The sequence below is a fragment of the Ictalurus furcatus genome, chromosome 1 (assembly GCF_023375685.1).
Source record: "Ictalurus furcatus strain D&B chromosome 1, Billie_1.0, whole genome shotgun sequence".
NCBI classification, from domain to species: Eukaryota; Metazoa; Chordata; class Actinopteri; order Siluriformes; family Ictaluridae; genus Ictalurus; species Ictalurus furcatus.
Genome location: NC_071255.1, coordinates 10,242,392 through 10,269,801, shown reverse-complemented (window position 1 = coordinate 10,269,801; position 27,410 = coordinate 10,242,392). Strand labels below are relative to the sequence as shown.

At 42.5% G+C, this 27,410-nt stretch overlaps 1 protein-coding gene across 3 annotated transcripts; it reads right to left on the bottom strand.

Annotated features, from left to right (window-relative positions):
- Positions 1-3,598: 3,598 nt before the first annotated feature.
- setdb1b (SET domain bifurcated histone lysine methyltransferase 1b) lies at positions 3,599-24,512 on the bottom strand. Of its 3 annotated transcripts, XM_053624477.1 has the most exons (23): positions 24,481-24,512; positions 24,287-24,388; positions 21,494-21,731; positions 21,204-21,400; positions 20,170-20,210; positions 19,706-20,009; positions 18,975-19,176; positions 18,773-18,846; positions 18,094-18,284; positions 16,027-16,156; positions 15,745-15,877; positions 15,182-15,295; positions 14,632-14,977; positions 14,128-14,480; positions 12,829-12,945; positions 11,051-11,220; positions 10,579-10,812; positions 10,234-10,398; positions 7,722-7,900; positions 7,266-7,353; positions 6,301-6,536; positions 6,070-6,158; positions 3,599-4,222 (listed from the first exon to the last, which is right to left on the bottom strand). In XM_053624477.1, the coding sequence occupies exons 3-23, from the start codon at positions 21,721-21,723 to the stop codon at positions 4,105-4,107; spliced, it is 3,711 nt and encodes a 1,236-aa protein (XP_053480452.1). In that variant the 5' UTR covers positions 21,724-21,731; positions 24,287-24,388; positions 24,481-24,512; the 3' UTR covers positions 3,599-4,104. The 3 variants fall into 3 exon arrangements, with proteins under 3 accessions (XP_053480452.1, XP_053480459.1, XP_053480467.1); XM_053624484.1 differs by having other exon boundaries at positions 14,644-14,977; positions 24,287-24,506; XM_053624492.1 differs by lacking the exons at positions 3,599-4,222; positions 6,070-6,158; positions 6,301-6,536; positions 7,266-7,353 and adding an exon at positions 7,397-7,622 and having other exon boundaries at positions 24,287-24,506.
- Positions 24,513-27,410: the final 2,898 nt, after the last annotated feature.

Genomic DNA, 27,410 nt, shown 5'->3' with positions numbered 1-27,410 from the left:
TATATCCTGATACTTGTTCACTAGGTCATGGTCTAAGAATACTATCAGTCTAAAAACCTCTGTTGGGGAGGTAATATGGTATGAAAAGCACACAGACACCACACACACACCCACCCACCCACACACACACACACACACACACACACACACACACACATATATATAAATAAAAATAGAAAATATGTATAAGAAATCTTTAGATAATAGTTGGAAAATCTCATTGTTGAGGACCAAAATTCTGGGAGATTTTACCATTTTAAATGGGAAATTACACCACTGTAGTGCATTATTTATATTAGGACATCACCCTGAACTCTCAAGGTCATGTTTTAAGAAGAAATATTTTTTGAATCAGCAAAAATATTTTTAAGGTGTTTTCCATAACTGTGCTTCATGCAATAAAATTGAATAAATAAATAAATAAATAAATCCTGGTTCCAGAGATGTCAGTTGGTTGGATGTTTAAAATTCATAGGCATGCATATTGTCTCACTGTCATTACAAAATGCACTATTAGTGAAACACTAGAGGTGCTTTATTATAGAAAGCAAATCAGTGCTGAATGTCCATCACTATTCACTAAAACACATATTAAAAACAAACAAAAACACATACTGAAAGGTCTTCATAGAGCAGCTTCATCAAATCATAATCATAATCATCTTCCTCCAAGTGGATTTACCTTATATTGCGCATGTGTATGGTTCATGAAGACCTCACAGCTCCAAGATCCCTGATTCGATCCTGAGCTCAGGATACTGTTGATGTGGAACTGCATTTTCCTCCTGTGTCGGAGTAGGATTCCTCCGGGTTCTCTGGTTTTCTCCCACCACCCACAGACCTACTGGTTGATGGATTGGATCTCCCCTGGTCACTGAACATTGTTGGAGGTGGGACTTCATGTACATTGGATGGGAGGTGGAGGTCACTGTGGGGTCTAAGAAACTCTGGACATGATAATACAGAACAGTGAAAGATCATACAGTGCTGTGAAAAAGTATTTGCCCCATCCTGATTTCTTCTGTTTTTGTGTATATCTCATACTAAATAGTTTTAGATCTTGAAACTAAATACAGCATAATACAAAGGCAACCTGAGTAAACACACAATACAGTTTTTATTTATTTGTTTGTTTTATTGAAGGAAAAAAAGTCATCCAACACCTATCACCAGTGTGAAAAACTAATTGCCCCCTGTGACAAGGAGGAGGGAGAAGCCAGATTGTGAGGATGCACACCTGGCACTGATTTGGCTAATCAGTGGGAGAGAGAGAGAGATACAGGGTCGGCTGGAAGCTCCAGTGTAACAAACTTTAAAGAAGGACGAGGAGGAGGTGGGAACCGGCTGAACATAAACATAAAGATTAATAATAAACCAAACTCAAACAGAACAGAAAGCACACAAACATAACACAAGTTGCACGTGCGGCTCTCTCTCTCAAGCCACGTGAAGTTGGTGTATCACAGACAAATCACAACCTTGACCTTTGTAAGTTGGTGGAAAGTCTTATCTTTATTCATGTGATGAGCCTGTTGGCCAGGAATTGTGGGAAACGTAGTTTGTTTGTGCTGATGTTTGAATGAATGTGGGCAGAGTTGACTACCCAAACTCCTGAATTTATACAAATGGGTGATTTTTTTTTTTTCATATTAATCCATACTAATTTTACAAGATCAGAATTTCAGAGTGCTGATTAAATACATTCATGGTATTTGGCAGACGCCCTTATCCAGAGCGACTTACATTTATCTCATTCATACATATGAGCAATTGAGGGTTAAGGGCCTTGCTCAAGGGCCCAACAATGGCAGCTTGGCAGTGCTGGGGTTTGAACTCACAATCTTCTGAGCAGTAGACCAACACCTTAACCACTGAGATACCACTTCCCTACAAATACCCAGGTGGCATGTTGGCACAGTGGATACTATACACTATACTAAGAGTTGCACGGCTACTGGTTGAGCAGTAATTCAAAAAGTAGTCAACTAGTCGAATAGTCACCTTTACCATAGTTAAACCAAAAACTGTTGTATTGACTCTGAAACTGAGAGCGCTCAGCATGGTATGGAAGCTCCTTACAGGAATCATGGGTGGAGGAATCAATGTCTACAGCAGAGGTTGGGAAACTTTTTCCTCCATGTTCAGCCTCAGCAGAATCCTTTGTAGGACCAGCCTCTTTGAGCTGGCAAGCATTGCTGATCTGACTCTAAATTATATTTAGCTGTGTTTGCATAGTGACGTGCAACGTGTGGCTCCACGAGTGCTCTTTCACACAGCACTGCCGTCATGTATGTCTCCATCCGAGACCTGAGTTCAATAAGGTGTGTTTTCATAAACACAACCATGTTTGAGGGCAGTCTGCTAGCTCGAAGGTCCCCCTGACTGACACTGTTTCTACAGTCTGGACATTATGCTCTCTGACATGGGGTGAGACTTGCTTGTAGGTCATCCATGAACTGCTGACAGAGAGAGACTCATTGGGTCTGAGAAACTGTACAAGCACAGAGCATTGGATCTGCCTAGCGAGTAGTGATGTCACTGCTCTGCTGTAGTTTCCTTATTGTAACGTTCTTCTTCTGAGCCAAATGTTTTGCTGACTCTCCCAAATGAAAGTTCAATGTACGTCACATAGCGTTATGTACAGATTTAATGATGGATATGTATTTATTACATTCTCACGGGCATGTACTGAAATACAGAGGTGGTCTGCAGTTCTTTCTCTTTGTACCAGTAGACCTTTAGAGGCACTCAACCGCTCATGAATCTCAAATTAGTGAGGATGGTTAGCCTGGTAAATCTACAAGAAAATGTAGTCAATTTTCTAAATGTTAAATAATAAAAAAAAAAATTATATATTTTTGTGTTCCTGCTGCATTCAGCCACTGCATCTTATCTTTTACCTCATAGATTATACAAGTCTCTGGAACTGTACTGGAAGTAAGAACTCCATTCTTTCTAAAGATATTTCCTCAGTATTTTGTGTATTGATGCTGGTGGTAGTGAGCACCGTCGAACACATCGGTCCAAAATCTCCCACAGGTGCTGAATTGGGTTTAGATCTGGTGATGGTGAAGGTAATAGCATATGATCGACAACATCTTCACACTCATTTCAAACCGTTCACTGAGTCCCCGTACCCTGTGGATGGGGGCGGAGTCTTCCTTGAAGAGACCACTCCCATCAGTCAGAACTGATTTGCACCTCTAGGTGGATGAGTGAACCCAAACCATGGCAGCAAAATAAATGCGTCTCACATCATACAAAGTTGCACTTTAATTTGTCCTCTGTCTGAATGTAGCTATCAGTGACCAAGAACTTTTTCTCCATGTAATGAGTATCCAAGCCTGAAGCATGCGGATGTAATCAGTCTCAGTCTTGGTTAGACTTAGAAACATGAATGTCTCCTTTATGCACTTCACTGCTGTGGACAAGGTCTGTTATACAACCTGCATGAAAGAAAATCTTGCTGGTTCAATTACTAGCATTGCTCATGACTTAAGTCAGTTAATATACCCTGCTTCATTGTATGATAAACATTGCATGTTACATTTCTCTTGGCTAGTAGAGTTCAAATCCTGCTGAATAAAAATTGCGTTGCTTCTGAACAAAATTTATTATTATGTTGCGCAGTACAGTGTGGTCTGTCCTTACAAACACGACAAATACAGAATATACAGACGACGCGAAACAGGGTGGCTTATAAAAATTGCGAAGCAAAAAAACACAAGTAAAAGTTCAGTTCATTTAGAACTAATTCAGAAGCTAAAAGAGATCAGGGAGAAGAGAATAAAGCCTGGAGAAGGGGCGTTTCACAGAAATGTATGAAATGCAGGAAATAATGATATTATGTATGATCAACTTAGTGTGGCCTTTTTTTGGGGGATTTAAGGCAGAGCTTCATGTTGGAAGGATGGAAATAAGGGTGGACAGATCTTGCAACTACAGAGAGCACCTGACATTTTCCGTCATTTTTCATGTTTCATACACAATCGGTTTACTCGATGTCCTCGAACGACAAATATATAGCTTCCTAAAAACAGCAAACGCAGAGACTAGATGTGGGTCTGAATGAAAATAATCTGTAAACGTGTCTGTTTGTGCGTGTTAGAGCAGTCGTCCTCGGCATTCGGTGGAACCACAGCAGCAGAGAAGCTCTTTTCCTTCCACACTGCCAACCTCATAATTATAATCCCACGTCAGCTCTGTTCCTGCACGGATTCTCCTGCAGATACAAAGTGTGTAGAAGTCATTAGCACAGACACACACACACACACACACACACACACACACACACACACACACAAGACACAATATACAAACATACATCTATTATTATATCTCTGATGACCTGTTTTCCATGCTCCTCTACATGGCAAATGGCATAATAATTCATAAACGATATAAATAAGGAAGAATTTTCCAATGCAAAGTTACCAACAGGTTTGTTTGTTTCAATATCAAGTGTTGCCGTACATTATAACCTTAAATCTGCTATAGAGAAAAAGAACATCAAATGATAAGGAAGGAGCAAAACATGATGGGGCATAATGCGGTTACCACCCCAAAGCATTTCCCAAAATATTTAATCTTCTTATGCCGCAGAAATTTGCCAACATGATTGACAGGTCATATTCAACAACAGTGAAACAAATTCCTGATTGATGTACGTTAATTATAGCAGCTACAACCAGTCGCTCACTCAGTAGTCTATCTATCATGTTACAGAGAAACTGGAAAGCATCCACTCCTATGTCCTGAAGACTTTTCCCATGGTGAAATACATAACGACCGTTACAAAGTGCTGACACGCAAGACTCCTAATAAAAAAAAAAAAGAAAAAAAAAAGTAAGTACACCCCTACATGTACCACACCGTCAAATCCATCAAATTAGAATCAGGTGTTGAAGATTGGGTTCCAGTGATCAGAACCTAGTGAGTGCAGGTGGAACCTGTCTTATTTAAACCCCTCTCACATCTATCTAGTGTCTGGTTTCTTTTCCCTTTGCTACTGAGGTGTGTGGTGTCATCATGCCAAGATCTTAAGAGTTCTGTAAGGCATCAGAAAAAAGGTTGTGGATGCCTAAGAGTCTGGCAAGGGATTTAAAAAGATCTCCAAATTATTTGAAATACATCATTCCACTGTAAGGAAAATAGTCTACAAGAGGCACAGATTTCAAACGACTGCCAATTGGGACTGGTTGTCAAAGCAAATTCAGCCCAAAGCAGACCGTCTGATGCAAAAAGAAGTCTCCAAGAACCCCAAAATTTAAATCACAGGATCTGCTAGTTAGTCTTGCAACTGTTGGTGTCAAAGTGCATGCTTCTACAATCAGAAAGAGATTGCACAAATGTGACCTGCATGGGAGGCGTGTCAGGAAAAAGCCTTTGCAAGACTACAGTTTGCCGATGAACATATAGGCAAAGACCAGACCTTTTGGAATAATGCACTCTGGACAGATGAATCGAAGACAGGGTATCATATCGAAGAGTGCTTGAAGATAATGTGAGGCCTTCTGTCTGAAAGTTCAAGCTGAACCGAAAGTGGACCTTTCAGCAGGATAATGATCCTAAGCACACTAGCAAATCCACCAAGGAATGACTCAAAAAGAAGAAATGGAGGGTTATGGAATGGATGGCCTAGTCAAAGCCCGGATTTGAATCCCATTGAAATGATGTTGGGGGATTTTTAATGTGTAGTACATGCAAGAAAACCCTCAAACATCTTACAACTGAAAGAATATTGCATGGAAGAGTGCTCAAAATTTCCAGCAAGCCTGGTGGACAATTATGCAAAACACCTACAAGAAGTTATTTCTACTAAAGGGGGCAATACTAGCTTCTGAGGCCAAGGGTGTACTTACTTTTTCCATACAAGAATACCATATCTATTGATATTTCTGTTGAATAAATGATTGAAAATGCTCATTTTCCATGTACTTTTGTTCAAGTATATCAAATTCATAAATACGCACTGTTTCAAAGAGGATCAAATGTTCAAATGTCAAGATCTTCTGGCCAATCAGATTTCAGAACTCGACAACACTGTTGTATAAGTGATATATAACATACTTGCTGGCGAAGAAGGCAACCCACGGAAATCGCAAGTCATGAGTGTCTACGAACACGTTCTGGACGAACAGGTTAGGACTGCAGCTATGCTGTAAGATAAGAATTAGATAAAGTGAAAAAAAGACAAAACAACCTTCTAATACATTCCTCACAAATGGTAGCACGTGGCATTTACAAACTACACGCCATGAAGCTTTTACACATAACCTTAAGTAGAAGGTAAGTACTGACATTGAGGTAGCGTCCAAGGTTGCCCTCCAGTTTGGCATCAATGATGTAACATGACTCCTCCCCATCAAAGAACTGCCGTGTGCTTTTGGAACCATTGTCTAGGGTAATGCCTCCTTGGCTATGATGGGCTCCCGAGCCCCCACCTCCACCACCTCCTGTTTTCACCATCATGCCATGCGAGGACTTTAAAGCAATGCCTCGCGTCGATTTCACAGCCACCTGCCTCTTCACCACAGCTGACAGAGGAAAGCGAGAGAGAGAAAGACGGAGAGATAAAAAATTAACAAGAGTCAAACATTCCATGAATAGTAAAAGAAAAGACCTGGGTTCAAGAAAATTTCCATCAACAAAGCAGAAAGCGGAATACGTAAGCTCTGCTTTCTGCAAAATCTTACTAAGACGAGTCAAATCTAGATAGCATTCTCAGATTGCGCAAAACAAACGATACAATCTCACCGAGATAACGATTTTGAGGCACCACCGTTGAAGTACAGATGCCTTGAATTATAGTGGTCTTTTTCTCTCCTTTTATTAGAATTCCAACAGTGCAGCTGGAAGTCATGTATTTCAATGGAAATCGATGCTTAGTGTGAACAGAAGCGATATGGTGCTGTTTCTGATAAGGAAATGCTTGTCTGATAAAGATTTGTTTAACTGCACACATTTATTTGCTTTGCTTATTTAATGACGAGGTCAAAAGGTCATATCAGTTTTTGATACGAGGTCATATCGTCGATTTCAATAGGGACAAAACGAATACCTTATACACAAAACACAAAACGCTGGTGTGAATCTAGATGAAATTTTACGGAACTCCGATGCTACAAACATTTTAACTTCAAAGCTATGACTACAAGGCTCAACACGTGTTTAAATATATAGACTTTTAACAATATTGAGTAATATCAGTAATAAGGACAAACCCTTTGTATGTTCTCTTATGACTCATTTGGTTTTTCCCTTACCCTGAGTCTTCTTTTCACGCTCTTTGTTGTCGTCAGAACCAGAGCTGATCGTTTGCACATCGTCGCTGTCGGAGAGGGTCATCACCTCCTGCAAGAAGAGGGAAAACAAGACAATATATGAGAGAGCTGGAGAGAAGGAAGGACGAGTGGTTAGAGAGAAACAGAGATTGTGGGGCAGTTGTGGTTGAGCAGTTAAGCGGTTAAGGCTCTGGGTTACTGATCGGAAGGTCGGAGGTTCAAGCCCCAGCGCTGCCAAGCTGCCACTTTTGGGCCCTTGAGCAAGGCCCTTAACCCTCTCTGCTCCAGGGGCGCTGTATCATGGCTGACCCCGCACTCTGACCCCAACTTCCTAACATGCTGGGGTATGCGAAGAAAAGAATTTCACTGTGCTGTAATGCATACGTAACCAATAAAGACTCATTATCATTATATCCTGATTGGTTGATATCCTCTCACCTTCTTCTCCGTCTTCTGCCCTCCCTCTATTTTGACATTCGGTGCTCCGGTGGAGGAGGACTGGCTGGTCAGCCATGAGGCTACTTTACTCTTCCCACACTCCTCTGGCACAGGGGGTGGCTTCCTGTCCTCTGTTCCTCCGGCGGACATGCTCAGACCATCCTTACTGTCCTGACTCTCTGCAGGGAGGCGCACAGAGGAATAAATTCAGAATTAAAATGGCTAAAATACACACACACGCATATATACACATGGATGGATGGATAGATGGAGAGCTGAAAGAAGTGCTTAAAATACATGGAGTAACAGAGAAAGGAGAAGAGAGAGAGCAGCAAATGAAAGATGAAAGACAGAGTGGAACACAGTGGGAGAAGACAGAGAGACAGAGAGAGAGAGAGAGAGAGAGAGAGAGAGAGAGAGAGACACTGCAAATGAAAGATGATAAATGTGAAGTCATTTCAGAATTGCGCTGATTGCGCCTGCATAAACCCCCTTAATTACACCTCCACATCACTTCACTGTCAGTGTGTAATTGAACTCTTCATGACTAAAGCTCATCAATCAAGCTCTCTATTCCACTTCATTATCCCTCATGGGGAGGTAATGGATGTTGCTCGATAACCTGGCAATAAACTAATCTGTTAAAAAGACCACTTAGAAAAAAGTGACGTGTCAAGGTCTTCAATCAGACGAAGAGAGCACGTGATCAATCAGACGAACACATGAGGGCACTGCAGAAACGATGCGCTTTAGTGGCCCGATGTTATATATTCTAATATAAATGGAAATAATAAATGATAAGGATAAAGCATGACAGCTCAGTAACAAAGCCAAACACGGGACTAGCTGTATCCTGACAGAGAGAGAGAGAGAGAGAGAGAGAGATTTGCCAGTAAATCCTGCTACCTGTAAAAATAAGACAAGATTCTCTCAAGGTTATCATATGTTGACTAATAATTAATGAGTTGCAAGAGACTACTCAAAGATTTTTTTAAAAATGATGAAATAAACCTAGTCACGTCGCGTTCGATGTTAAAAAGTGGATGATACCTCTGTGTTTCCTTCACAACATACTGAATGCTGAAAGTTCAGTACTAATTGAATGGGAACTGAATGTGTGTTGGTTTGCTTTCTTTCTAGTCATTAACATAAAACGACTCGACGTTAATATGAAATGAGCTTCAGAGAATGTCCGTGCAATTTGTGTGTGGAAGTAAAATAAACAAGCTATATAAACTTGGGAAAGCAACCTGTACGTAACGATGCCATCGTTCGAGGTTCGCATTAGTAAGTCTTGCTAATGCAGTACGTACAGTGGGGGAAATCAGTATTGGACGCGTCAAAAATACTGATTTCCAATGAGGTTGTTCACGTGGAATTTTCATCAGACATCCGTATTAACTCAAGAAATTCGGAGATATAAAGAATTCAGCCCATTAAAGTCTATAAATAAAGTTATGTGTAATAAAGTGGAATGACACGGGGAAAAAAGTATTGAACACACTAAGAAAAAGTAGTTCTCCAAGGCATGGTAAAGCAAGGAACCAGTTGAAATCCATAAGTAATTATCCATCCATCCATCTTCTATACCGCTTTATCCTGTTCAGGGTCACGGGGAACCTGGAGCCTATCCCAGGCAGCATCGGGCACAAGGCGGGGTACACCCTGGACAGGGTGCCAATCCATCACAGAGCACAATCCCATACACATTCTCACACCCGTTCATACACTATGGACAATTTAAACATGCCAATCAGCTTTGTCTCTGGACTGGGGGAGGAAACCGGAGTACCCGGAGGAAACCCCCGCAGCACGGGGAGAACATGCAAACTCCGGACACACAGGGCTACGTCGGGACTCAAACCTCTGACCCTGGAGGTGTGAGGCGAACGTGCTAACCACTTAGCCACCGTGCGCCCCATAAGTAAATATACCCCCTATAAATTTCATGTGAACAGCCTCATTGGAAAAATATTTACTGAAAAAAATGTTGGCGCTTTCAATACTTATATTAATAATAATACCCACTGTACATTTGCATTCAGGATCTCTTGTGAGATACGAATGTTTAAAAAAACAAAACAACGAACTGGATTTTCACGAATACCACATTTTGTTTTGCGTAAATGCACCTGAGGAAGATTTACGGATAAAGTCATTCGTATCCAGCTTGATGAATGAAACCCATTGTGCCACAAGGTTTACAAAGCTTCTTCTTCGAGTGATTTTCATGATGCGACTAATACCGTCAGTGTTGTGACAGTTAAGCCATATGCTAACCAGACGACACCTAGTCAAAAAAATAGCATGTGACAGAAGATTAATTTATGACACCTTGGTTTAGGGGTTATCATGAAAATGACCAATAATGGTAACATAGCAGTTATACTACTGGACATCTTATGAAAACATACGACTGCTTATTACAGCAGGCATGGCATGATAGGTCTATGATATGGTTATGCCCGTCAAAACCAATACCCAATTTAAACTACTCAAGCTTTGTCCTCACCTTCCTTCATGCCCTTGGCCTGTCGCCGTGTCGTGTAGCTCCTCCACACTGAGCTGGAGGAAAAGTACGTGTCCTTCACGAAAGTGTCATCGGAGCTATCGCTCTCATCACCGTTTGACTCGTCCTTTTCATCATCGCTCTCCCCCTCATCAGAAGAGTCTTGGCCTGGAAGAGACAGTCTCACTTTCACCTTTTCAAAAGCAATTAAACCCTGTCTTCCTCTAACAGTTTGCTCATGAAGCTGCACACCTCCATATCTTTAGTGAATACACGTCCCTACATCTGACCTCCATTTGTTCACGATCAGGCCGAGATTGCTATTAGCACGCTCGGGTGACCTCTCACCTTTGCTGCGGATGTTGCGGTCCTCTGTCTTGGGGCCGTTTTTGCCCTGCTGGGACGAAGCCATTTTGACCCGACTCATGTCTACGCCGCTGCCCTCGCTGTCCGAGCAGTGTGCCTCGCTCTCATAACCCTCCTTAAAGTTCTCCACGCTCTCGATATGGTCCAGGTTAGCAAAGTACTCATCACCCATCTCCAAGCCCTCCTTGTCTGCAAAGTCGTCCGTAAGGATTTTCCCTAAGAGAAGACAGGGGACGATGAGAAGGTGTGCTCGTTCTTGCGATTATACTCGAAATGACTTCACGACGAACTGAATAAAGTGTAGAGATGGCCGACGTGAATTAGAGGACAATTCAGACACAGAGTTCATCTCTGACAGTCCTGGGATTTGAACTCATGAGCTACCGTTACTCGTCTTTTGACAAGGAAATAAAGAAAATGACAGAGCAGGGATCCAGATCAGCTTGTTTAGTACCTGCATAGATGCAGACAAAAGAGCCTTTGGCCACATCATCGAGGCAGCGGATGCCCCAGCCCTTGTTCTGGGTCTTAAAGAGCTGCAGGCGCACTTGGAGGCCGTGCTGCACCAAGCGGTTCGAGCACATCTGAGGATTACAGCGGCACTGCTTGTTACACTCGTATATCCTAAAGGGGACGAAGCAAAAAGCATGAGGATCAGGTTGATGGATCATTTTTATTATTTGTAGCACACTGAGAAGTGTGTGTACAGTTGTGCCCATAAGTTTGCATACCCCTTGCAGAATCTGCTAAATCTTAATACTGTTAACAAAATACCAGGGATCATAAAAATCCCATGTTGTTGTTTATTTAGTTCTGTCCTAAATAAGATATTTCACGTAACATGTTTACATATAGTCCACAAGACAAGATAATAACTGAATTTGTAAAAATTACCCCGTTTAAAAGTTTACATACCCTTGATTGTTAACACTGTGTTGTTACCTGGATGATCCACGACTGTGTTTATGTTTTGTGAGAGTTCTTCATGAGTCACTTGTTTGTCCTGATCAGTTAAACTGCCCACTGTTCTTCAGAAAAATCCTCCAGGTCCTGCACATTCTTTGCTTTTCCAGCATATTCTGCACATTTGATGGCTATGGTTCAGGTGGTAGGGCGGGTTGTCCGCTGATCGTAGGGTTGGTGGTTCGATTCCTGGCCCACTTGACTCCACATGCCGAAGTGTCCTTGGACAAGACACTTGAACCCCAAGTTGCTTCCAATGGCAAGCTAGCATCTTGCATGGCAGCTCTGCTACCATTGGTGTGTGAGTGTGTGTGTGTGAATGGGTGAATGAGAACCAGTGTAAAGTGCTTTGTAACATCGCTAAGGTTAAAAAAGCACTATGTAAGTGCAGACCATTTACCCTTTACCCCTTTCCAACAGCGGCTATATGATGTCGAGATCCGTCTTTTCACACTGAGGACGACTGAGGGACTCGTACACAACTATTACATAAGGTGCAAACATTCACTGATGCTCCAGAAGGCAACACGGCACATTAAGAGCTAGGGGGGTGTAAACTTTTGAACAGGATGATCAGTATAAATTGTTAGTATTTTGTCTTCTGCGAGACATCTTTGTCTTCTTATTTAGCATACTAAAAAAAAAAAAAAGATCTTTAAACAAAATAATAATTTACACTGATCGTCCTGCTCAAAAGTTTACACCCCCCTAGCTCTTAGTATATCGTATTGCCTTCTGGAGCATCAGTGAATGTTTGCACCTTATGTAATAGTTGTGTAAGAGTCCCTCAGTCATCCTCAGTGTGAAAAGATGGATCTCGACATCATATAGTCACTGTTGGAAAGGGGTTAAATATGCAGGTGATGATGGAAAAGCAAAGAATGTGCACGACCTGGAGGATTTTTCTGAAGAACAGTGGGCAGTTTAACAGCTCAGGACAAATAAGGGACTCATGAAGAACTCTCACAAAACATAAACACAGTCATGGATCATCCAGGTAACAACACAGTGTTAAGAATCAAGGGTATGTAAACTTTTGAACGGGGTAATTTTTATAAATTCAGCTATTATCTTGTCTTATGGACTATATGTAAACATCTGTTCTGCGAAGTATCTTATTCAGGACAGAACTAAATAAACAACAACGTGGGATTTTTATGATCCCTCTTATTTTGTTAACAGTATTAAGATTTAGCAGATTCTGCAAGGGGTATGCAAACTTTTGTGCACGACTGTATATGTGTGTGTGTGTGTGTGTGAGATACCAACCCAGTAGGTAAGCACTCATCCAGCCTCTTGTAATTGTAGCCAGCATTGGGATTGATCTGTGCACCGGGCGTACACCCCGTGGCCTGCAGGGTCAGTTGGTGGCATGAACACTTTGACCTGCAATCAAACTCACACGTTCAAACCCTGAAAGTCTCCCCCATGAACAGATTCCAGCTACACGTCATGTGACACTCTCTGTATCTGTATAACGCTCAAAATTTACATATCTGTATTTGCATTTGATTTGATTAAATAATATGATATTATGCCGTTGGAAACACTGGAAAACATCGGTAAAGCAGACACTAAGTGGTGTTTTTTTTTTTTTTTGTAACCTGCTCACACTTCTTCATTTGTACATACCTGCGATAATTTCTACCAACAAACCAGAAGCCTAATTTAAAAGCACAGCGACCCAAACCAGGCAGCTCCTACATAAAATATATTGTGCAGCACTGCATGAGCTTCATATATGACTGCTTGCGCCCACATGAAATTAAAACCCTCCTGCTCACATGAGGTTTTTTTTGTTCTTGTTAGATCTCAGTGCACATCTCTAATCTCAACCAGATGCCCGGAGCACTTTTTTGACAAGCTTTAAAAAACAAAAAAACAAACAGTGCATGCCCTATTCCTATCTGTATACTCAAAAATGATGCAACACTGGTGCAATCCATGGAGACGAAAGCAGAGATGCCTAGAAAAGCCTACACTAAACTGATAGCGCCGAGAGAGTTGGAATAGACAAGAATTATCATTATTATTCATCCATCCATCCATCTTCTATACCGCTTATCCTTTTCAGGGTCACGGGGAACCTGGAGCCTATCCCAGGGAGCATCGGGCACAAGGCGGGGTACACCCTGGGTGCCAGTCCATCACAGGGCACAATCACATACACATTCACACACCCATTCATACACTACAGACACTTTAGACATGCCAATCAGCCTACCATGCATGTCTTTGGACTGGGGGAGGAAACCGGAGAACCCGGAGGAAACCCCCACAGCACGGGGAGAACATGCAAACTCCGCACACACATGACCCCGGCGGGACTCGAACCCCCGACCCTGGAGGTATGAGGCAAACATGCTAACCACTCAGCCACCATGCGTGCTCGATGTATGTAGTATTCCAAAATGAATATGCAAATTACTACTAAAGAATTCACTTAGCCCACAATCCTGAATAAGCACTGTGCAGAAAGCTCTGTATCTGAGTAAGTCTGGACTGCACGGTTTCAGACGCATGGACAGGGTGGGCTCAAGTGTGTGTGTGTGTGTGAGAGACACTAACTTGTCCTGGCAGCCGTCGGTGCAGTCACAGCCCACCAGGAATTCGACGCTAGTGTTGATGAAGACGCCGTCCTCGGGGATGCGCTCTTTGCTGTAAGCCACGCTGGGTGGCGGAGTGTTGTCGATCTCATTGACGCAGGACAGCGGAATGTCCTCGCGTCCACTTGTGATGTCCCGGATGAAATAGAAGGGCCTCTGTGGCTGGAAGCGGCGGTCCACCAGGACGTATGGGTCCAGACAGAACATCTCCAGGAAGATGAAGTCACAGTGTGTTTGGAAGAGGTAGCGCTGGATCTCCGCCATGTTCCTCAGGCTCAGGCCACATGGGGACTTGTAGATCACATGGAAGGACATCTGAGAGACAGAGAGAAAGAGAGAGAGAGAGAGGATGAGTGAGAAGGAAGAAGAAGAGTGAAAACAGAAAGAAAAGAGTTAGATCACTTCGCTTGCTGCTAAAGCACTGGCTTTGTTTTGAAACACAGTGAAACAGAGCGTTGCATACTACCTCCAAACTGACCTTGCGGTTCAGGCGGCGGCGCGCGGTCATGCGGCGGAACTCGTACAGAAGTGGGGTGAGGAGCGGGTTTCGGCCCCGGTGGAGGTTGGGTCGCGTGGGCCGGATGCGCTTCAGACACTCAGGTGTGCAGGTGTGCATCATATAGAAAAGGCGATCATTAGGGGCCTGATAGGACGGCTCCTGAGGAATACGCTCGCCCGCATAGGGAGCTATGGTAGATATGGTAGATATGGCAGGCATGGCAGGCATGGCAGTTATGGTAGGTGGCAAGGTTTGGGGAGCCGGAGCGATGGGTGTCAGGGTCTGCACTGGCCCTGACTGCAGGAAGAAGAGTCTAAAAGAGAGGGAATGAATACACAAAAATACTGACATTATCTGAAAATCTTAAACAGAAACTTGTATTGGCTATAAAGTACAATCAGAAAAGTATTCCGCTGAAACAGCATTTATGCGTATTTACTAAAGATCTGGACCGGCAGAAGTTTATGGAGGCTACATGAAGAAACCGAGTATTAGGAGTGGTGATGGGCTTGCTAACCTGGAGCTGGTGGCTTGGGGAAGGATGCCGACAGGTTTGAGCTGGAGGTCAGTGGTAACAATCTGACGAGCGGCAGGGACATAAGGGGACGTACTCTTCTTAGCCATCTGAGTCCTATAAAGCAAAGGCATATCTAGTGGTAGTAAATTGACACCTGGGGCATAATGTATTAGAGTTAAAGGGATAGTTCACCCAAAAATGAAAATTCTGTCATCAATTCCTCACCCTCGTGTCGTTCCAACCCCGTAAGGCTTTCGTTCATCTTCGGAACACAAATGAAGAGGTTTTTAATGAAACCTGGGAGATTTCTGTCTCTCCCATTGGCAGTCCATGTGACCAAAACGTTCACGCTCCAAAAAGTTCATTAAGGCATCTCGCAGGTTTCATTAAAAATATCTTCCTTTGTGTTTCGAAGACGAACGAAAGTCTTACGGGGTTGGAACGACATGAGGGTGAGGAACTGATGACAGAATTTTCATTTTTGTGTGAATGATACCTTTAATCGAGAGAAGTGAAGCACCATGGGTAATGTTACTACTGCACGATGTAGGAGGAGTACTTACTCAGTGCGGACGGGCTGGGAGGGAACAGTAATCTGTGGCCGTGGTGGTGTAGTCTGGGTGACTGCGGAGCGGTTGGCTAGAATATTGTTTTCGTTAGTGTACTGCACCACAGGGCCTTTAACCCTCATAGCTCCTACACATAGAGAGAGATACAGAACCGCACATACAGATCAACTCCGCAAAGTGAACTTATCAAACAATTAAAAATGATATAAGCACAAATGACAAAAATCCTGCACGTCACACCCAGAAATGCACGTATCAAACAGAACAATGTGTTACCCATGTTGGGCCGCACGCGCTGCTGGCCGGCCAGCTTTTTCTCCTGGTTGCTGGCTGTGCTCATTTTTAGGTTGAACATGGGCTCCAGGCGAGTCGAGCCACGATAGATCCACTCACTGCGCTTATCATCCTGCATACAAGAAACATCATATAAAATTAATGAACCAACTATACAAACTTCACTGTCATGTAAAGATCATTACTAATATTTAAAAACATCTTAATATCCAAATATTTAAATGGTGCAAACAATCTGAATGATCTGATGAAACACTGTATAAAGTAAAATAAATAAATAAATAAATAAATAAATATATGTACACAGTGCTGTGAAAAAGTATTTGCCTGATTTCTTCTGTTTTTGTGCAAATCTCATACTAAATAGTTTTTAGATCTTCATACGAAATACAACATAAAACAAAGGCAACCTGAGTAAATACATACAACACAGTTTTCATTTATTTATTTTATTGCAGCAAAAAAAAGTTATCCAACACCTATCACCTATGTGAAAAACTAATTGCTGCATTAAACTTAAAATCTGGTTGTGCCACCTTTAGCAGTATTAACTGCAACCAAACGCTTCCGATAACTGTAGATCAGACTTCCACAGCGTTGTGGTCGAATTTGGGTCCACTCTTGTTTGCAGAATTGATTTAGTTTAGCCCCATTGGAGGGTTTTCTAGCATGACCTGCCAGTTTAAGTTTCTGCCACAGCAGATCAATTGGTTCAAGTCAGGACTTTTACTAGGTCACCAAAACTTTCATTTTGTTTTGTTTGGGCCATTCAGAGGCGGACTTGCTCCTATGCATTGGATCATTGTCTTGCTGCATAATCCAGTTATGCTTGAGTTTCAACTTACAGACTGAAGACTGGACATTCTCCTTTAAGATTTTTTTGGTAGAGAGCAGAATTCATGTTTCCCTCAATTATTGCAAGTTGCCCAGACCCTGAAGCAGCAAAGCATCCCCACACCATCACACTCCACCACCATGCTTGACCGTAGGTTTGATGTTCTTTTTGTGGGATTCAGTGTTTGGTTTGCGCCAGATGTAACGGGAACCCTGTCTACCAAACAGTTACACTTTCAACTCATCAATCCACAGAACATTCTCCCAAAAGGTTTGAGGATCATCAAGGTGTGTTTTGGAAAAATTCAGATGAGCCTTAATGTTCTTCTGGGTTAGCAGTGGTTTTCACCTCACCACTCTTCCATGGATGCCATTTTTGCCCAGTGTCTTTCTGATAGTGGAGTCATGAACAGTGACCTTTATTGATGCAAGAGAGGCCTGTAGGTCCTTTGATGTTCTCCTTGGCTCTTTTGTGACTTCCTGGATGAGTCATTGCTGTGCTCTTGGAGGAATTTTGGAAGGTCGGCCACTTCTGGGAAGGTTCGCTACTGTGCCGAGTTTTTCCATTTGGAAATAATGGTTCTCACTCTGGTTCTTTGGAGTTCCAGAGCCTTTGAAATAACTTTGTAACCCTTCCCAGACTGATGTATTTCAATCACCCTTTTCCCCATCATTTCTGGAATTTCTTTCAACCTTGGCATAGTGTGTTAGTAAGACCTTTTAACCAACTTCATGCTGTTGAAGTTCTATTTAAGTGTTGATTTGATTGAACATGGTTTACAGTAATCAGGTCTGGTTGCGTCTAGTCCAGCTGAACCCCATTATGAATGCAGTTTCATAGATTTGGGGAATTAGTAACTATGGGGGCAAATACCTTTTCACACAGGCCCAGTTGGTATTGGATAACTTTTTTTCCTTCAATACATAACACTGTCATTTAAAAACTGTATTTTCTGTTTACTCAGAATGCCTTTGTTGAAGAAATCAGGAAAGCAAATACTTTTTCACAGCACGGTATATCTATTTGTCTATATGAAGTATACCATCATGATTAATGCAAAACGTTTAACCAAATTATACTTGCACAGGTATGTACTCCAACTCACAAAGCCGTACAGTTTAATAGCTATCCTGCATTTCCTTGATATATCAGTGACGATATTAAGCGATATAAATACAACCAAGACAAGTAACAGGGAATGATGCGTGTCAGACCAGGAAGAGCATTTTGACGAGGCTGCCGTCCACTTCCTCCACACGGCTCCTCCACCATGTCCCTTCCCACTCGGTTTTGATGATCTGACCCGGCTTCAGCAGCACCATGGGTCTGTTCGGGTATGCCGTGATGTACTCCTCAATGAAATCCCTACAGGACTCGTCCTCAATATCCTCCCACGTCTTCTGCACTGTGTGTACACACAAACACCCTCATTAGGTTTGTGCATATTATCATTTATCACAAATGTGTGGAAACCCATCGCATGACCTAAAATATTGAAGAAAAAAAAAAAAATCAGGTTTCGGCCAAAACCTGAATATATTTTGACACCTGAACTTTAAACTAGAGATGCACCAATGTATCGGCCAATAATCTGTATCGGCCGATATCACTGGATAATCGGTTATCGGTATCGGATGAGAAATTTAGTATCAGTGCATCTGTACTTTAAACACTAAAATATTTTAATATAGAAACTAAGAAACATTTTCTGCTTTATAGTAATTTATATATATATATATATATATATATATAGTAAAAATGTCAGAATTTCATCATGTGAAAGGTCTTCATGGGTTGCACACACTTGTGGAAAATGACTTGAGCTTTGAGTCAGCCACTGGCCATGTTGAGCAGAGGGCCAAGAAAGAAATGACTAGTTCGATCACCACTTACAGGGTCTGCAAACAGGGTAGAGATCTGGCAGGGCTACATAAGAAGCATAGCCATCATCAAAAAAGATCAGGAACCTGAAAGACATCAGCTCCATTATTTCTAGCAGTCCTCTTTCCTCCTTTCCCCAAGAAAACATCGTTTCATCAGAATTTCATCAAGATTTCATCATTTCTCTCTAGTCCCATCTTTGCCACTCCCTCACCTCATACGGTTCTTGCTGTTGGGCATTTCAGCAACAATGCCAGCGTACAGCCACACCTGGTTGCCATCTTTATATTTGGCAACAACACGAGCACCAACGTAGAGCCTCTCCAGTGTTGGGTGATAGTCGAACGCCACGTGGTTCCCAGACAGCAGGCTTTTCCCTTTATTCTCAAACTTCACCTTGTACTTAAAGCCGTTGCCTGTGTCATATGAAATATCAGAAATGTCAGGCGTTTTCGAATGTGATAAAATAAATAAATAAATAGATAAATAAATAAATAAACTAAGTACAACGGGGTGTCGTTTGATTAACATCATATGGGGCATAACAGAATGCAGTGTTTCTCACTGACAGCTGGGAAACAAGTACACGGCATGCGAAAATAGAAAACATAAGCCGCACGTGTCAAAGAAAAGTCTCAGGCTAGATCCTTTAGATAAAATTGTGAAACGTTTGTCATGAGCATGTTTGGAAGTCACACCTCTGCCTTTTTATTTCCAGTTTTCCATCATGCAAGATGAAGAAAATAACATTTTTCAAGCTGCAAAGTGTTTTAGGGCTTAGAGTTTATGTGGTCGGGGGGAAAAAAATCACCATATTATATTATTGGTATTGGAAATATTATAAATCTAAAATAAAACCGAAACTAAAATCCTCATGTAACACTGACCGTTTAAATCGCTGTTAAAATAAGGAGCAACTTAACTTGTAACTTACTTATAACTTACCCACTGAGTTAATAGCGATCAGAGTTCCACGGTGCCAGGTCTTGGTGCGTTTTTTACCCAGAATGCTCATGTTTAGCCTCATGACATCCTGCTTTAGAGCTGGATTTGGTTGAGTGGGTGCGTGTACAGGGCCGGAGGACATGAACACTGCTGGAATGTTCAGCATGGAGCCCCGGGACGGAGAGGGAGGGGCCAGTCCTTTAGTGGGCGTGATCGCCGTGGACGGCGTTGGCTTACCGACTGTCTGCATCAGGTTCTGCACCTGCTGCGTGGATCTCTGAAGTGCAGCTGATGCTTCCATAAGCTAAATGCACAGTGGTATCAAACATAACGCATAACGTATATATAATAACTCAGGAGAATATTCAGAGGGTTGTTATTACAGATAATTACATAGAGTAATGCATGCAGGAGGAAGATTTAGGCTCATTATGTGCAGTACGAACTCATATGCACTCTCTTACCGAGTCTTTGACTGGCGTTACGTTCTTATTTGGTGGAACCACTGTGGGGGAAAATTAAGATATTTTGTAAGAATAGTACAGCCAAAAAAAAAAAAAAAAAAGCCAAGACACATCAAAAGACATCTCTTAGCTCAGTATTACCATTTAAACATAAAAAAAACCCATTTATTTTTAAACTTGGCTACACAAATCACGTTAAAACTATATTATATTAATCACTACTTTGCATACACTATATGGCCAAAAGTTTGTGGACGCCTGACCATCACAACCATATGTGCTTTTTGAACATCCCACTCCAGATTCCGTCCCCGTTTTCGCTGTTATAATAACCTCCACTCTGCTGGGGATTAGATTTTGGATCGTGTATGTGAGGATGTTTGCCCATTAAGCTACAGGAGAATTAGAGAGGTCTGGCGCTGATGTTGAGCGAGAAGTAATTCATCCCAACGGTGAAAGCAATTCATCCCAACGGTGTTCAGGTCAGGGCTCTGTACAAGATAATTCTTTATGGACGTCGTGTCATACCAGAACAGAACAGGTTTGGGCCCCTTAGTTCCAGTGAAGGGAACTTCTTAATGCTAAAATCATACAAAAACATTCTGTAACGCCTGGGAGACCTCGATAATGGCAGCTGATATAATTATATCTTCAGGTTTGGACCATGTCCCAATTCACATACAACCTTACTAAACAGTAGGGCTGTATACCAATGGTGTCTTCAAACCTTCCTGAACTTTCCACAGACAGAATTATTTATGTGTACATGTTTATGAGGTTTGTATTACACCCATTCAACAGCAATAACTATAAGAACTACCATACTACGTCACAGGTCAATACCATGTTCTCCTTGTGGGAAACCCATGAGGGTTTCCTCCAGGTTCTCCACTTTCCTCCCACCTCTAGAAGGTGGAGGAACTGCTCAAAATTGCCCCAATGATGAATGAATGAACAAATGAATCCTGTAGCTATATTTCACTCCATGGCAATATGCAGGCATGTACGTCCTCTCACCCAAGACATCCACCTACCACAGCCCACGGCAATGACATCATCGTCGTCATCGTCGTCTTCGTCATCGTCATCGTCGTCTTCGTCGTCATCAATTTCGATGACCTCGGAAGCGTTGCCGCCTCCTACTCCTTCGTCTTCAGAGCTGCTCTCCCGATACTCCAGGCCTATGTTACTGTACAGCTCTTTCACTAGAACTTCACACTGTATTACAGACCTGTGACGCGCACAAACAGAGCCTCGTGTTATATCGCTGACAGCAAACAGAAATTTTTATAAAATATTACTTTCTCGCCCACACACAACTTACTCTGATGCGCTGGAGCAGAGTGTGTCCATACTGGCCATGTCCTTTTCTTTCTGCTCGACCCAGTTCTGCATTTCGGCTAACTGGGCCTTCCGGTGCAGCACGACCTCGCTGCTGTCCACCTGCTCCTCGATCCACCTGCGCAGCTCATCCAGAGAAACGCCGAGCTCCTCCTCCAGCTCGGGCCCCAGCTCCATGTCCAGAGCCGAGCCCAAATCTGCGTCCGCCTCCATACCTACCGCTGAAAGACAGAGTGACACAAAGACTCAGTAAGAGCACGAGTGTAAGAAAGAGCGCACGATTCAGCCTCTGAGCCAGGTTTTCATCCACCTTGCCTTGCGTAAGCAGTGTTATTAGGAAACTGGCCTACTTTTAAGCTGCTGCCAGAGATTGATTTTTCAGATTAAATGTATATTTATACATTAAAGCGCACCTATTATGCTTTGGAAACATGCCTAATTTTGTTTTAGAGGTCTCATATAATAGATTTACATGCATCCAAGGTCAAAAATCACTTTAATGTGATCATAATTTAAATGGCAGCATTTCCTGTTTTCCCCAGTGTCACCAACGACTTGTTCAATGAGCCGTTCTAAAGGATTCATTCTAAACTCCTCCTTTCAGAGAGCATACTCTGCTCTGATTGGTCAGATGTCCCAGTCTGTTGTAATTGGTCTACCGCTGTCAGCGAGCAACCAATGAAGACCAGAGGTGGGTTTTTTGTTACAGCCTAAGTAGGTTAGTACAGGAAGTAAGTCTGGAATTACTAACGACTCATTTCAGCTGTTCAGAATCGGTTCCTTCTTCTGGGAGTCAATAACTCTGTTTGATTTTTGAAACTTTGCAGTCTTTTTACATTCACAAACAGCTCTAACACACACTACATTATAGGTGATATTTGAAAAACCATAATAGGTGCACTTTAAAACATATTACACTCAGTGCTCGACCGACTGATTGGCCAGGCTGATTAATAAGTCTGATATCAAGATTTCAAGCACTCTAAATATTCGATCTTAATCGATCATTTGATTCAACAAGTTTTTCCTCGTACTCTTTCCAGTGTTCTTCAGTGAATATGTGAAATAAAGGTTCGAACGTTAACCAAATGTATGGTATTTTCTTAAGCAATTATAGATAAGCAATTATCCCAATTATTTTGGGAACTAGCCGCATTATAAACGAATTCATTGGTTGTAAATTGAGGTCGGAATTCTTAAAAGGTCTACTGTGACATTGCTCGTTGGAGGCTGATTTAGTGCTGATCAAATTCTCAAAATATTTGACCACTGCTACAGCGCTCTGAAAGAGACCAATATGAAGACAGCATAGTGTGACTTTACTGCGGAATTTACAGGACAGCTACAAACACGGTAGCGTTGATGACGAAATGTAAACGAAGCATGTTAATGTTTATGTTTGCGCGACACATTTTTCTTCTGTGAGGCTCACGCTGATTTATGACGTAAGCAGGACGTAGTCTTTAATCTCAGGTCTATCGTTAGAGGATCGTCACTCTATTATCGAACATGGAGAACACCTGTAATCGTCTGGTATACAATTCGGCTGAAAGTACGAACCTTAAAAGATCGCTATAATCTCGCAGTCTAAAACTGGCTAAGAGAATTTTTTCTTAAAAGTCCCTGTGAAGTGCCTTGAAACCTGCAGTGTTATTCGATGTTTCGAAGTGGCTCCTCCCTCTTTTTAAATAGCCAATCACGTTTAGTTTACCTCACAGCCCAGGCTACGCCGTACTTGACAAACTAATTGCATAAACCTTGGATTTTTATAACGTTGAGGGGTCGGGACGCTTCAGATTCTACAGAGCATTCGATTGGACAGAAAATCTGATGAGACACTGAAGTGCAGAATGATGTCATCAAAACATATTGATCCGTATCGGTGGTAGAGAGACTGTACATTTTGAATGCGTACATCTTCTAAACGCGAATTTTATCAGTGTTTTGGATCACACTAGCTTAATAGATAACCTTAAGACTGACATATTCGTACTAAAAACCACAAAGCATCCATTTTGATTTCAGGGGGGCTTTAAATCTTAAGGCTGGGTGATATAATGAGATTATATCAAAATATTTTTATACAGTAACATCACACACGTATCATAAAGTGTCCTTGGCTTTTTGTTTGTTTTTTTTTGTACCAAAATGTAAAAGACTTGCATATAATATGATTTTTTTTTTTGCCATATCTCCCACGCCTAATTAGGTTTAATTTGTAGTCTATTGACTTAATATTGGAAAAGTCACGTGACACAACTTTACTCTAACTTACTGATGTAATCAGTACACGTTGTGCTGTACTATTCTGAATGTTTATGTTGTGTATTAGGCTGGGGTACAGTTTTAGGAAGTCGCTAATGTTATGCTCATTGAGTCTGTACGGATGGTGTGCATTCATCGCAACACAAGGACTTTCAAATGAACTTAAAGCAATGTTGATTTTATCCAACACCATCACACATTAAAGTACCAACTGGCTCATGTTGGTGGTAATGACGCATACACATGCTCTATATCATTCACCTACATAGCTCACACACTCTCTCTCACTCACACTCACACACACACACACACACACACACACAAAAGAATTGCATGTGTGGTATTTCTTGCCCATCACTGAACATACTCGAACACGAGCTACGATCTTGCATAGATCTTCAAGAAGGCAGTTTCAGTCAACCTGGTTTCCTTGGAGACGGTTTCCAGGAGATACACAGGTTAATGTTCATGCTAGCCGTGGTAGATAGAAAGCTAACATAACGTAGCTTACCAACAAAGTCCGGCCTCCGAGGCTCCTTGACTGAATCCCTCCGGTTCTCAGCTACTTAAACCCAGGCACGGGGAAACATCAACGTCTTTATATTAGCTGCGCCTTAAACATAACAATGGCTCCATTAAAAACGCCATTTGCAACAAAAATAAAAATGGTATTTTGCTAGATAGGTGCAATAGGGTATTATTCACCTGGTCTTCAACTACTACCAACGTTATTTTCCCCCTACCCGTATTCGAGAAATCCCGCCTCCAAAGGGCTCGTTTGAGAATTCAGCGTCCAATCACAATCGCGCATGAAGAGACTCCTAGCCAATCAGAAGCGTAGGACAGAGGAAAACGGGTGGTAAGACTACAACGCGGGCTGCTTCGATTCGACAGTTGAAGATGGTTCACGCCTAACTAAAAGGAAGGGACTTCGGACTGGCCAATCAAAGCTTTTATTTTTTTATGAATGAATGACAGATGACGAGCTCGGTATGGGCCCACACACATGGCCTATATGAAAAATAAACCCATGAAAACACAACATATATAGATAGTTCAAAGATGGGGAGATTTCATTTATGAATGTTGCCAGAGACAAAGGCTAAATCCAGAACGGCACGTGCACATGCTAACAACGCATACCATAAAGAGTATCTGTGTACACATTGTGAAAGAAATAAGCTATTCTAGAGCACCGCAGTCAAGGCAACTGTGGTACAAACTGGAGTGTGTGCATACATTATATTGGCTTTTATGGTAACCACCAGGTGCTGGCTGCAAAACCAAAAATCCAGGGGGTGGAGTCAGACCTGATCCAGCTCCTCCTACCTGAAAGACTTGATCAGCCAAGAATACCTGATCTAGCTCCTCCTACCTGGGCGAAGTTAAACTGAAAGCTCAGATGGAGACAACTCACTCAGTTTAGGCTGGTTAGAAGAAGAAGAAGCAGCATCCTTTATTTGTCACATATACATCACAGAGCACAGGGCCAGCCATGATACAGTGTTCCTGGAGTAGTTTAAGGGCCTTGCTCAAGGGCCCAACACTGACAGCTTGGCAGTGCTGGAGCTTGAACCCTCAACCTTCTAATCAGTAACCCAGAACCTTAACCAGTGAGCCACCAATGCCCTGTAACAGGGTGTGCGTTACAGAAACACACAGACACTCCCCAGAAACCATGGAGAACTGCTGAATTGCGCTCACTGCTGAAAACCAGTGACACTGCCTTCAGGTCTGATGACCTGTCCTAGGTTGTCAAAGATGTGAAACACAACTATGCAGAAAGAATCCACGGTCACTTCCTAAACACCAAGGACATAAGGTGTATGTGGCAAGGCGTTCAGGCCATCACAGACTACAAAGCTACACCACTTGTCTGTGATGGTGACACTTCGCTCCCAGACACGCTGAACAATTTCTACACACGGTTCGAAGCACTGAACACCATGCCAGCGGGGAAGACCACCCCAACACCCATCGACCAAGTACTTTGTCTGTCTGCAGTAAGTGTCGGGACTGAAAGCTGCAGGTCCTGATAATATACCTGGCCGGCTGCTCAGGGAATGTGCTGATCAGCTTGCAGATGTCTTCACAGACAACTCCAACAGTTCCCTGAGCCAAGCAGTGCCACTTCTTAATGTTGATAAGACTAAAGAGATGATTGTTGACCAAAGGAGGACAAGAGTAGACCACTCACCACTGCACATCAATGGAACAACCGTGGAGAGAGTCAAAATCTCCCAGTTTCTTGGTGTGCACATTACAGAGGACCTCTCCAGGACTCTCAACACCACCTCCTAGTCAAGAAGGCCCAGCAGCGTGTCTACTTCCTGCAGAGCCTGAAGAGAACCAAACTCCCCTCTCCCATCCTCACAACCTTCTATAGAGAGACAACCGTGAGTGTCCTGACCAGCTGTCTCACCAGGTGGTACGAGAACTGCACGGTCTCCGACCGCAAGACCTTTCAGCAAATTGTGATTGTGATCATCAGGGTTTGTTTACCCACCATCGACACCTCGTTCAACAACCGCTGCATCCGCAAAGCCACCAGTATTGTGGACGACCCCTCTCATGGACATCTTCACCCAGGAGCATCCGTGCCAGACTGTTTCTTCCCTAAGGCAGTCAAACACCTAAAACATTATGACTCAATACTAATGCACACCGGATTTTACACAGCTGCATCAGACACTTTATGGTAAATACAACATTCTGTGCATTTATTGACCTGCACTCAGCTCACACTGTTGTTTATTTGCACGTTATGTAGTCTTGTGTACTGTAATGTGTTGCACCAGGGTCCTGGAGAAACAACATTTCGTTCGTGTATACAAGCTACGTAGAGGAATTACAGTAAAAAACCCACTTGTCTTGTTCTGTGTTGTAGAGGGTCTTGTGGGTTAGGGCTAGGGGTCAGGGTTATAGGAGGAGTTGGATCAGGTCAGGAGGAGGGTAAATTACTGTGGCATTTTGTGCCATTTTTGAAGAAAGTGAATGTCAGAAAATGCTATATGATATAGTGAGATTTCCTGTTTTCAGAATGGTACACGTGCCAGTTGTGCATAACCACTGTTCATACACAATTAACACTGGTTGTGTAACCGTATATGCACACATTTGATGTTCATTGTACTAAACCCTTACAGCCCACAAGTGATGTTTGGAGTCCACACACTATATGGCCATACGTTTGTGGACATCTGGCCAAAACACCAATATGTGGGTGTAAACCAAACTGTTGCCATAAAAACTGAAGCATGTAATTGTCTAGACAGTTTTTGTATGCTGTACATTTAGATTTCCCTTCAGTGGAACTAAGAGGCCCAAACCTCTTCCAGCATTACAATGGGGGAGTTTGTATGCTTTCCCCGTGCTGCAGGGGTTTCCTCCAGGTACTCTGGTTTCCTCCCCCAGTCCAAAGACATGCACGGTAGGCTGATTGGCATGTCCAAAGTGTCCGTAGTTTATGAATGGGTGTGTGAACGTGTATGTAGTTGTGCCCTGCGATGGATTGGAACCCTGTCCAGGGTTCACTCCACCTTGTGCCCCATGCTCCCTGGGATAGGCTCCAGGTTCCCAGCGACCTTGTAGAACAAGCGGTATAGAAAATGGATGGATGGATGAATGAGGTTAAA

Bases quoted from the DNA above. Each gene is read 5' to 3' on its own strand.
- setdb1b (XM_053624477.1), bottom strand. From the start codon at position 21,723: ATGGAGGCGGACGCAGATTTGGGCTCGGCTCTGGACATGGAGCTGGGG. The intron at 21,401-21,493 runs GTAAGTTGTGTG...TGCGCGTCACAG, and splicing joins CTCTGCTCCAGCGCATCAGA to GTCTGTAATACAGTGTGAAG. The intron at 7,901-10,233 runs GTGAGGACAAAG...GCCTCCCTGCAG, and splicing joins GGCCAAGGGCATGAAGGAAG to AGAGTCAGGACAGTAAGGAT.